The sequence below is a fragment of the Panulirus ornatus genome, chromosome 7 (assembly GCF_036320965.1).
Source record: "Panulirus ornatus isolate Po-2019 chromosome 7, ASM3632096v1, whole genome shotgun sequence".
Classification (NCBI taxonomy): Eukaryota; Metazoa; Arthropoda; class Malacostraca; order Decapoda; family Palinuridae; genus Panulirus; species Panulirus ornatus.
In genome coordinates this window covers 44,399,818-44,413,125 of record NC_092230.1, presented here as the reverse complement: position 1 = coordinate 44,413,125, position 13,308 = coordinate 44,399,818, and the positions used below count along the sequence as shown (strand labels likewise).

At 39.7% G+C, this 13,308-nt stretch overlaps 1 protein-coding gene across 1 annotated transcript in view; it reads left to right on the top strand.

The window, feature by feature from the left end:
- Nucleotides 1–13,308, top strand: part of LOC139749591 (trifunctional enzyme subunit alpha, mitochondrial-like) — a 28,477-nt gene that overhangs the window by 12,791 nt on the left and 2,378 nt on the right. Inside the window, exons 5-7 of the mRNA XM_071663678.1 lie at nt 5,995–6,105; nt 8,605–8,711; nt 9,608–9,703. Coding sequence (XP_071519779.1) covers nt 5,995–6,105; nt 8,605–8,711; nt 9,608–9,703 — 314 coding nt within the window. The remainder of the gene's footprint in view (nt 1–5,994; nt 6,106–8,604; nt 8,712–9,607; nt 9,704–13,308) is intronic.

Here is a 13,308-nt window from a genome sequence, read left to right as displayed (position 1 = left end):
CTGGTTGGTGGTGTTCGGGTCTGGCTCTGTGCCTATCATAGAATATTATTATTTGGACAGGACAGGTAACTGTTTACAAAGTTTGCCTGTGGCAAAGCCATTCAATTTGTATAGACCTTCACTAATGTTCATATTACAATTTTTTGTTGTCTTTTCCTAGCACTACCTTGTGCACATGCGGTGGGAGGGGAATGAATAAAGGCAGCAAGTATGAATTATGTACATGTTTATATATTTATGGGTCTGTGTATGTATATATATGTATATGTTGAAATGTTTTATTTTATTTTTTTATTATACTTTGTCGCTGTCTCCCGCGTTTGCGAGGTAGCGCAAGGAAACAGACGAAAGAAATGGCCCAACCCCCCCCCCCATACACATGTACATACACACGTCCACACACGCAAATATACATACCTACACAGCTTTCCATGGTTTACCCCAGACGCTTCACATGCCTTGCTTCAATCCACTGACAGCACGTCAACCCCTGTATACCACATGACTCCAATTCACTCTATTTCTTGCCCTCCTTTCACCCTCCTGCATGTTCAGGCCCCGATCACACAAAATCTTTTTCACTCCATCTTTCCACCTCAAATTTGGTCTCCCTCTTCTCCTCGTTCCCTCCACCTCCGACACATATATCCTCTTGGTCAATCTCTCCTCACTCATTCTCTCCATGTGCCCAAACCATTTCAAAACACCCTCTTCTGCTCTCTCAACCACGCTCTTTTTATTTCCACACATCTCTCTTACCCTTACGTTACTTACTCGATCAAACCACCTCACACCACACATTGTCCTCAAACATCTCATTTCCAGCACATCCATCCTCCTGCGCACATCTCTATCCATAGCCCACGCCTCGCAACCATACAGCATTGTTGGAACCACTATTCCCTCAAACATACCCATTTTTGCTTTCCGAGATAATGTTCTCGACTTCCACACATTTTTCAAGGCTCCCAAAATTTTCGCCCCCTCCCCCACCCTATGATCCACTTCCGCTTCCATGGTTCCATCCGCTGACAGATCCACTCCCAGATATCTAAAACACTTCACTTCCTCCAGTTTTTCTCCATTCAAACTCACCTCCCAATTGACTTGACCCTCACCCCTACTGTACCTAATAACCTTGCTCTTATTCACATTTACTCTCAACTTTCTTCTTCCACACACTTTACCAAACTCAGTCACCAGCTTCTGCAGTTTCTCACATGAATCAGCCACCAGCGCTGTATCATCAGCGAACAACAATTGACTCACTTCCCAAGCTCTCTCATCCCCAACAGACTTCATACTTGCCCCTCTTTCCAGGACTCTTGCATTTACCTCCCTTACAACCCCATCCATAAACAAATTAAACAACCATGGAGACATCACACACCCCTGCCGCAAACCTACATTCACTGAGAACCAATCACTTTCCTCTCTTCCTACACGTACACATGCCTTACATCCTCGATAAAAACTTTTCACTGCTTCTAACAACTTGCCTCCCACGCCATATATTCTTAATACCTTCCACAGAGCATCTCTATCAACTCTATCATATGCCTTCTCCAGATCCATAAATGCTACATACAAATCCATTTGCTTTTCTAAGTATTTCTCACATACATTCTTCAAAGCAAACACCTGATCCACACATCCTCTACCACTTCTGAAACCGCACTGCTCTTCCCCAATCTGATGCTCTGTACATGCCTTCACCCTCTCAATCAATACCCTCCCATATAATTTACCAGGAATACTCAACAAACTTATACCTCTGTAATTTGAGCACTCACTCTTATCCCCTTTGCCTTTGTACAATGGCACTATGCACGCATTCCGCCAATCCTCAGGCACCTCACCATGAGTCATACATACATTAAATAACCTTACCAACCAGTCAACAATACAGTCACCCCCTTTCTTAATAAATTCCACTGCAATACCATCCAAACCTGCTGCCTTGCCGGCTTTCATCTTCCGCAAAGCTTTTACTACCTCTTCTCTGTTTACCAAATCATTTTCCCTAACCCTCTCACTTTGCACACCACCTCGACCAAAACACCCTATATCTGCCACTCTGTCATCAGACACATTCAACAAACCTTCAAAATACTCATTCCATCTCCTTCTCACATCACCGCTACTTGTTATCACCTCCCCATTTACGCCCTTCACTGAAGTTCCCATTTGCTCCCTTGTCTTACGCACCCTATTTACCTCCTTCCAGAACATCTTTTTATTCTCCCTAAAATTTACTGATAGTCTCTCACCCCAACTCTCATTTGCCCTTTTTTTCACCTCTTGCACCTTTCTCTTGACCTCCTGTCTCTTTCTTTTATACTTCTCCCACTCAATTGCATTTTTTCCCTGCAAAAATCGTCCAAATGCCTCTCTCTTCTCTTTCACTAATACTCTTACTTCTTCATCCCACCACTCACTACCCTTTCTAAACAGCCCACCTCCCACTCTTCTCATGCCACAAGCATCTTTTGCGCAATCCATCACTGATTCCCTAAATACATCCCATTCCTCCCCGACTCCCCTTACTTCCATTGTTCTCACCTTTTTCCATTCTGTACACAGTCTCTCCTGGTACTTCCCCACACAGGTCTCCTTCCCAAGCTCACTTACTCTCACCACCTTCTTCACCCCAACATTCACTCCTCTTTTCTGAAAACCCATACTAATCTTCACCTTAGCCTCCACAAGATAATGATCAGACATCCCTCCAGTTGCACCTCTCAGCACATTAACATCCAAAAGTCTCTCTTTCGCACGCCTGTCAATTAACACGTAATCCAATAACGCTCTCTGGCCATCTCTCCTACTTACATAAGTATACTTATGTATATCTCGCTTTTTAAACCAGGTATTCCCAATCATCAGTCCTTTTTCAGCACATAAATCTACAAGCTCTTCACCATTTCCATTTACAACACTGAACACCCCATGCATACCAATTATTCCCTCAACTGCCACATTACTCACCTTTGCATTCAAATCACCCATCACTATAACCCGGTCTCGTGCATCAAAACCGCTAACACACTCATTTAGCTGCTCCCAAAACACTTGCCTCTCATGATCTTTCTTCTCATGCCCAGGTGCATATGCACCAATAATCACCCACCTCTCTCCATCAACTTTCAATTTTACCCATATTAATCGAGAATTTACTTTCTTACATTCTATCACATACTCCCACAACTCCTGTTTCAGGAGTATTGCTACTCCTTCCCTTGCTCTTGTCCTCTCACTAACCCCTGACTTCACTCCCCAGACATTTCCAAACCACTCTTCCCCTTTACCCTTGAGCTTCGTTTCACTCAGAGCCAAAACATCCAGGTTCCTTTCCTCAAACATACTACCTATCTCTCCTTTTTTCACATCTTGGTTACATCCACACACATTTAGGCACCCCACTCTGAGCCTTCGAGGAGGATGATCACTCCCCGCGTGACTCCTTCTTCTGTTTCCCATTTTAGAAAGTTAATACAAGGAGGGGAGGATTTCCGGCCCCCCGCTCCCGTCCCCTCTAGTCGCTTTCTACGACACGCGAGGAATACGTGGGAAGTATTCTTTCACCCCTATCCCCAGGGATAATATACATATATATATACATATACACACACACACACACACACACACATATGCACATACACACACACACACACACACACATATATATACATATGAAAAATGTAAGAACAATTTAGAAACAAACTTTTAGCTTGAAATGAATGAAAAAAAATGAATGTCACATAATGGTTCAACCTCTGGCTATGGAAATGTATGTTGAAATGTATAGGTATGTATATGTACGTGTGTGGACGTTTATGTATATACATGTATATGTGGGTAGGCTGGGCCATTCTTTTCTGTTTCCTTGTGCTACCTCGCTAACGCGGAAGGCAGTGACAAAGTATGATAATGAAAAGTATAAGAACAAACATTAGTGGGTTTTCTAAATATGTTAAACAAGTTTCCAACCCTATCGATCATGCAATCTTGAAAATGGTAACACAAATATTTTCCACTTCCTTGGTAAATTTGATAGAAGGTATTAAATTGTTAAGCAAATATTTGCTATTTGCCAAACGCAAAGAACATTATCTACATAACTAAACCAGATTGCCTTAAAGGGTGAGGTATCCCTTAGTGATTTTGTTTCAAAGAATTCCAAGTAGAGATTACTGAATACTGGTGGAAGAAGGTTACCGATCACCAGTACTGGTGGAAGAAAGTTACCCATCACCATACCAAATTTCTGAGCATAACATTATCCATTGAATTGAAATACACAGTCTTTTATACACATTTTTATCAGTTCAAGAAACACAGAATTTGAAATGGGTAAATTAAGATTATCCAAGGCATCAACCAGATATTCTAAAATGTCATCACCTGGAACTTTTGTGAATAAGGATGACATGTCAGAACTTACCAGTTTGAAATCAAAATCGCCCAGGGTATCATTGTGTTAGTTAACTAAATCTACATTGTTCTTGATATTAGAATTTGATGTAGTAGCAGCTAGTGAGCTTGCTAAAGAACCTAACCATTTTGATAGCTTATTTTTGGTTGAGCCTACTGAACTCAGTATGGATCTTGCTGGATAGTTTGGCTTTTGTGTTTTGATAAGTCCATATATTTATAAATTTTTTATTTTTTTTCATACATATTTGCCTTATCCCACATTAGCAAGGCAGTGTTAAGAACAGAGGACTGCACCTTAGAAGATGTGGCCACCGCGCCACACATGAAATGAAAACCCCCTCCCCCCGCATGTGCGTGAGGTAACACTAGGAAAAGACTACAAAGGCTACATTCGTTCACACTCAGTCTCTAGCTATCATGTATAATGACAGTGTGTAGGGGATTTCTACTCAGTTTAAAGTATGTTGTATCATCACATAAAAGATCATTCATTTTTTACAAATAATCAGTTTTGTCCATAATCATAATTGTGTTAGCCTTATCTTCAAATTGTAAACGGCACTGATGAATCTTTTTGGACAAGGCTATAGCACAAGTGTGATTATGGACAACATCACTGGTGCTACTTCACTAATGCAGAAAACAGCAATCAGGTATAAAAAAAAGTAATATTATACACTTGATTACTTACCTGTTTATGGCAGATGCTATAAGATACTAAATACTTAACCTGTTTATGGCAGTTGCTAGAAGATAGTGAATAGTGGGAATGAATGCAGTAGAGCCCCCTGGTGCTATGCTTGATGACTGTGCATAAGGCACCAAACAATCAGAATTGACCCTCTGTTGCTTCTAGTGGGATTCTGAGTGCTTTAGGGTGAAGCATGTTTGAGTATGAGAACTTGATGTATGGCTCTAAACAAGTAAGTTAGTCAAGTGTTCTGGTGTGATTCAAATACCAGGCATCAGTTGATGTAGACCACAGTCCCCCAATTATACAACAACTGATATTGACTGCAATTCAAGGAACATGTGGGAGGAGAGGTCATTGGCAAATATGGATGTGTTTGAAGGTATGATAGTCCCAGCAGTGTTGTATGGTTGTGAGTTAGATTTACATGAACGTTTCAGTAAGGCATTTGAGGTATGATCTTACAAGTAGAAATGTGAAAAAGGATGACAGGGAATCTTGAACGTGAAAAAATGTAGGCACTCATAAAGAATGACTGATCAGTGGAGGAGTAAGAAAAAGGCAATTAAAAACTTGTTGAAGGGGGAAAAGAAAATTCAGAGATGAGATGAATTTACCCAGAACATTAATGCAGGATACTAGGAATGTGAGAGTAGAAGACTAGGTCTAAAAATAGTATATATGATAGTAGATGGAATAGTAGAAATTGGCAAAAGTGTGATGTTTCAGAACTGCAGAGAAAATATTATTTAGAGTTGAAATATGACTCTCCAATGTACAGAAACTTTATTCTTTTGTACATTTTTACATTAAACTTCTCTTTTTAATATAAGATGAAGCATTTGAATGGTTTAATTTTATTACAGGCGTTGATATTGCCATGCATGTGGGAGAGGATATGTCCAAAGCCCTTGGTGCACGACTTTTTGGTGGTGAAGTTGGTCTGCTGAAGGATATGGTGAATGCTGGGTTCTTAGGTGAGTGTAAAAAGTCTCTTTTCTTTCTGTAAGTTCTGGTGTAGTCATAAGATTGGGCATTTGTCTCATATTTATTCTTTATGTTATTTTACTTGATTTGCATTTCTCTTTCAACATCTCCCCTTCCCTTTACTGTCATTTCTGACATAAATCCTGTGCTAGTTTTTTCATTAATGCATTCTTCCCATATTTCCAGACCATTGCTGCACCCCCTGGTCAGCTCTATCATTCAGGCTGTATATACCACTTTCTTACTTTGTCATACCTTACACAATCAGTTGTCTTACACCATACATTGTCCTCAGGCATTTCATATCCAGCACATCTGCTCTTAAAACTCCAAAAAACTTGTCTTTGTCTCACTTTTCAGCAGTCTCTAGAGACTCACAGATTCTTTCTCCTTAACAAACTTGACATTACTGAATCACATGGACACAGTAATGACTAGATAAGCAAAAAGGCACCTGCCCTCCCAACCCAAACAACCCATTCAGTGCACTGTTGATTTTTTTGCCACTGTGCAGTGAGGTTTATCAATAGAGTAAGGCATGCTTGTGAGTATGAGAGGAGAGTGAATGGTTTCAAATGAAGGTGGGTCTGTGGCAGGGGTGTGTGATGTTAACATGGTTTTTTAATCTGTATGTGGATGGGGTGCTTGGGGAGCTGGATGTAAGGGTCTAAAAGAGGCAAGGTCTGCAGTGTTGGTAGGGTTAGGAGGTGTGTCAGTTACTGTTTGCTGATGACATGGCTCTGTTGGCAGATTCAAGCGAGAAACTGAAGAAGCTGTTTTCTTAGCTTGGGAGACTGTGTGACAGGAGTAAATTGAGAGTTGTGAATAAAAGTAAGGTTATTTAGGGGAGAGCATGCCTCTTAGTTAGTTCCAATCCTTGCTTACATATGTCAATTTTGTTTCAGATCTTCTTTATGGAAGTATACCTGGTGCAGCATATATCTAAAAAAGTCAGATGCAGAGTTTTCTCCCTAGGTCATCTTATTCTGTCAATTTTTGTGTTCCACGATGTTCTGTGCTATTGTCCACTCCATATGTTTATGTCTAACCCTACTTGCTCTTCAGCTTATAATTCCACTCTCTGTACTTCAGTCCATTTCCTCTCCCCTCTGGACTGTAAGAATTTCCTTTTCATATATTATGCATTTTCCTTTATTGGGACCTGTGCAAAAACTTACATTGGGTATGCAATAATCTAATTAAGTTCAATAGTTCTAAAATTATCCCTGGAGATAGGAGGGAAAGAATACTTCCCACATATTCCCTGTGTGTCATAGAAGGCGACTAAAAGGGGAGGGAGCTGGAAATCCTTCCCTCTTTTTTTTTTTTTTTTTCCAAAAGAGGGAACAGAGAAGGGGGCCAGGCGAGGATATTCCCTCAAAGGCCCAGTCCTCTGTTCTTAACACTACTTTGCTAATGCGGGAAATGGCGAATAGTTTGAAAGAAAAAAGAAAGTTCTAAAATGCAATTGCTATCCAGTTCTCTCTTCAGTGACACTTGTTCCCCAATATTCAGTTATGAAACACCTCTGTGACCTTTTAGTAAATAAATGTGTTGGGCATAACCAGAAAATTAACATAATAAGTATTATATAACCTGCTTCCCAAAAGATGTGGGCATTGTTTAGGTGCCATAATTATCTTTATTAAGATTTTTTTTTTCATATCAAAAGAGTTCTAAGTTGCCCCAATTGCTATTCATTTAGATGGCTTTTCCTCCATGTCTTTATTAGCAAAGGTGGACTTAAAAACTCTGTCTTTCATTAATTCTGCAGACATCACCTCTCTCTAACCACCATTTTTGTCTACTGTGATGATGCTTCCCTCTCTCTATTCTCTAGGTATTATTTTAGCCTCTGCTGTCTTGCGCTGTCTCCATATCTTCTTGCCACCAAGGCTTGGACCCATTAGATAGTCCTGATTCCAGCCTCTCAAAGTTTGTGTGGCAACCATCGACATATGGATTGACCTTTATGATACCTCTCTTGTTCCTTGAACAGTAAAGTGATAGAACTCTTCCTTTTTTCATCTTTTTTCTTATAAACTTTTTTATGTTGAATCAGGTCAAGAAACACCTTTTTTTTTTATTCATTTTTTTCACCTGAGATGGTCATGATTTTTCTATGGCATGCCATTCTGTAATAAAGGAAAAAATGTAGCAGGCGTAAGAAATACTGCATTTCTGATGAACTACCTTTACTCAGATAGAAAAGAATAAATGTTCTCAGTTCTTTCACCTCTGAATTTGTTAAAGGCTTGTTGGTCTTTAGTAACCTGTTTGTTTTTTCTTCTCACATTTTCTTGAAGGAGTTAGTTCCAGTAAAGGTGAAAAGTATCTTAAAATTGCAAACTTCTCTTAGCTGAGTGATGATAGATATGTTTGATGAAATATCTCTTTAGTGTAAATACAGTTCATTTGGTAAAGTTATATTATTCAATTTTAACCAAACATTCACTATACATAATCACTCTTCCATTCTCTAATTTTAGGCCGGAAGTCAGGAAAGGGGGTGTATGTATATGAACCAGGAGTGAAGGACCGTAATGTCAACGAAGGTGCTGTGGAGATAATGAAGAAGTATTCAGTTGAACCAAAGGTGATTTATTATTTTATATTAGATACTACTTCAGTTTTCTGTGGTTGTCATTGGTAGCATTGCTGTGGTAGAAGTGATAATCCTTCCTCCCATTATTAGTTTTGTAACCCCATTTATGTAGCACCCCTATTGCTCGTGTCATATTAACAAATGCAGACCATTCGTATTTTTTTTCCTTACTGTACAGAATTTAGGCCTCACCCTAAACTATGGCTTACCTTCCCCTGAATCTGTCATTCCCAAGATGCACCTTCCATAGGAAGACTCTAAATAATTATTCCCTAGTTGTCTTGCTCTCATCCTTTAAAGACACCCCTACCATCACATTTCTTAACCTCTCAACCCTTTTCAGTGGACATGGCCATCTTTTTGAGCTCTACAGAAAGTTAAGTTAGGTGTTACTGGCCTTCAACTGCAAGTGGTAATACAATTAATGAGAAGTCACTGGCAAGGCCTTATGAAAGTCAGTGAACAGAAAGGAGTGCAGTTTTGTCAAGGACTTGTTCCAAAGGAGTCCTTATTTCCCTGATCCTACATGAAGACCAGCTTCAAAGCTGCAGGAGCCCGGTAAAGGGTTCTGGGGCTGTCATATAGTTTTTTGTTTTTATACCAGTTTGCCATTTCCTGCTTTGTGAGGTAGCCTCACAAACAGATAACAGCCTTCAAGAAAAATGCTTTCCTAATTATCAGTCTTTTTATGTCATGCATCATTATAGGGGTGTGGCACCATCACAACCCAAGTTTTTTAAATATAAACCCTTTGGACATTAGTTGATTTAATTTGTTAAGGTTTTCTATGCCAAATGAGACCATTTTCACTCTTAATTTTGTTAGATTTTTATAACATTAATATTTTATATTCGTATATCATTCATATAATTTTATTTTTCCTTTAGATTCCAGTGACAGATGAAGGAATCCAAATGCGGCTGGCTAGCAAATTCATCAATGAGGCATGCTTGTGTTTACAGGAAGGAATACTTAACAACCCGGTTAGTATATATATAGGAGTGGTAAGAGTTGTATTTTTGTCTTTTTTCTTGTAGGGATTCTTATGCTCTTTAGTATTGTCTGATTCATTTTTATATATATTTTTTTATTATTATACTTTGTCGCTGTCTCCTGCGTTGGCGAGGTAGCGCAAGGAAACAGATGAAAGAATGGCCCAACTCACCCATATACACATGTATATACATACACGTCCACACGCACATGTACATACCTATACATTTCAACGTACACATACATATACATACACACATTTTTTATTTATTTTTATTTATTTGCTTATATTGCTTTGTCGCAAAGTATATTCATTAATTTGAAATGAATTTTTTAATTAAAAGGTAAGGGAAATCTTTCATTGGCCTTAGTGATTTGTATTCAAAAGGCTCACTCCCCTTTTGGATGATGGTGGAACATTCATCTTAACAGTTCATACAGCATTGCTACAATTTTTTTTTTTTTTTTTTTTTTTGCCGCTGTCTCCCGCGTTTGCAAGGTAGCGCAAGGAAACAGACGAAAGAAATGGCCCAACCCACCCCCATACACATGTATATACATACGTCCACACACGCAAATATACATACCTACACAGCTTTCCATGGTTTACCCCAGATGCTTCACATGCCCTGATTCAATCCACTGACAGCATGTCAACCCCGGTATACCACATCGCTCCAATTCACTCTATTCCTTGCCCTCCTTTCACCCTCCTGCATGTTCAGGCCCCGATCACACAAAATCTTTTTCACTCCATCTTTCCACGTCCAGTTTGGTCTCCCTCTTCTCCTTGTTCCCTCCACCTCCGACACATATATCCTCTTGGTCAATCTTTCCTCACTCATTCTCTCCATGTGCCCAAACCATTTCAAAACACCCTCTTCTGCTCTCTCAACCACGCTCTTTTTATTTCCACACATCTCTCTTACCCTTACGTTACTTACTCGATCAAACCACCTCACACCACACATTGTCCTCAAACATCTCATTTCCAGCACATCCATCCTCCTGCGCACAACTCTATCCATAGCCCACGCCTCGCAACCATACAACATTGTTGGAACCACTATTCCTTCAAACATACCCATTTTTGCTTTCCGAGATAATGTTCTCGACTTCCACACATTCTTCAAGGCTCCCAGAATTTTCGCCCCCTCCCCCATCCTATGATCCACTTCCGCTTCCATGGTTCCATCCGCTGCCAGATCCACTCCCAGATATCTAAAACACTTTACTTCCTCCAGTTTTTCTCCATTCAAACTCACCTCCCAATTGACTTGACCCTCAACCCTACTGTACCTAATAACCTTGCTCTTATTCACATTTACTCTTAACTTTCTTCTTTCACACACTTTACCAAACTCAGTCACCAGCTTCTGCAGTTTCTCACATGAATCAGCCACCAGCGCTGTATCATCAGCGAACAACAACTGACTCACTTCCCAAGCTCTCTCATCCCCAACAGACTTCATACTTGCCCCTCTTTCCAAAACTTGCATTCACCTCCCTAACAACCCCATCCATAAACAAATTAAACAACCATGGAGACATCACACACCCCTGCCGCAAACCTACATTCACATTATGTAACTTGTTTGGGACCTGGCCAATTTTAAATGGGCACAGAATTTGTATCGTGGGATGTTCCTTTTAGGGAAAGTTTATGTGTTTAAAGTTCCAAAATAATGTAAATTTGTTGCACTAACCTTTTTGGAGGTCTTTTTTGGTCTTCTTGGATTAGATTAGTTATTTTGTGGCTAAGCAGTAGGTATATTGGGTAAATTTGACGGTAATCATTGAAAGTAAAGATAAGGGAGAGAGCAGTACAGGGTACAAGAGTTATTGGGTCTCTTGATAGAATTAGGAAGGGTAGTGGTGTAAGTATGGAAGTTGAGAAGGATTAAGGGACGGCATAGTCCTTCCATCCCTAACTTATGCAGCCGAAACTTTGACATGGGATAAGTCACAGAGGTTAAGAATCCAGGCTGTGGAAATAAGTAATTTGAAAGGATTATTTGGTATGACCAGATGGATTGAAAAATGTAATGAGGGGGTGTATGAGAGATATGGTATGGCAGAGAATGCAAAGTGAATGAATTGTGGTGTGTTATATTGGATGACATAATGCTTTAAGATGGTTTGGGCATGTGGAAAGAATGTCGGACAGGGAGTTTACAAAGAGAGTGTATGATTAAAGGGGGTTGATGTAAGAGGAAGACCACCTGTGATGTGGGGAAATATAGTGGAAGAGCACTAGGAGAGAATGGGGAAAAATGTGTGGAATGGTGTATGCAAGGGAGGCATGCAAGGACAGAGATAGATGGAGACTCTTATCACGGCCACTTCCTTGATGGGAGTTCCCGAGGGAATGGGTGTCAGTATGAATAGATAGATAGCAGTAGTTGAAGATGACCATGAGGTGAGTGTTGGGACTTACTCATTTCTTTTCTCCATTTATCTGCCAACTCTCCTTTTTTCCCTTTTACTTAGATAATCTTCAGTCCTGGTAACCAGCTCCTTTGTCAGCCTCCCACGTGGGCTAGTGTCAGATTCGAATTTTCTGGCAGTTGAGGTACAAACAGTCCATCCATGTAATTTCCTGTTGTCCTCTGTTTGTATGGCCCTGGGTCTGTATCTATTTAACAGTTGTTGAAATTGCTCCTTCTGTACCTTCCAGCTCATTTTTGTCAAATAGATTTATTTTGCATCCCCTTTCCTACTATTGCCAAAAGATTCAATGTGTGGTTTAGTCATTTCTTTTATTTAAACACCCTCTGGGACATCTAGTAAGGGCCCATCAGACCTTATTTGGCTTTTAATGAATTCACCTCCTTTTCTCTGATTATGTAACTTTCTGAACCCCCACAAAAGTGAATTTTTGTTCATTTCCAGTTGTCATATTTCTTGGATCTGAAAGTTCCTCACATATCACATCACATAGCATCCTTCATGATTCTTGGAATTATTCCTCAGTTTCTTTAACTCCTGCTCTAGTTATGCAACTTTTTTTCCTTTAAAAAATTTCTGTTATCTCTAAATATTTGTTCTCTGGTTGTTTCTCTTCATTTTTGTCTTGCAAATCTCATAAGTGATTGGTCTTTGTGCAAGAGGTCTTAAACTGATTCTCCAGAGCAATACAAGTAACTTGCAAAAAATAGCCTCAGTCATTAGAAGAATTAGATCTTCAACCGAGTGTTGCCCTTTGGTTACATTTAAAGACTGTTTTAACTTTAGTCAAATCAGAGCTGTAATTTTATACAGTGACTTGGCTTCATTTGTTCATTAATGTTGGCCAGTCTGTGTTAAAAAGATATTGGTTCTCCAATGTTATGACTCCTTGCTTCTATATTGGAAGTGCGTTCACTTAAGTGGTATAACCCTCTTTTGAGCGTGTGTATTTGATGAGTATGTATGGAAAATTTTTTTTTTTCCTCCACAGAGGCAATAAATTTACTGCATTCCCACCCATCCCATGAGGGTTGCTGCTAAGGAAGATGAAAGTGCACTGAATGTCCAGGATCTAAGTCACACTGATTGAACTGTTTATCTAGTTATGTAATCAGTCAATTTCTTAGTGTGCAATGTTAGGATTCCT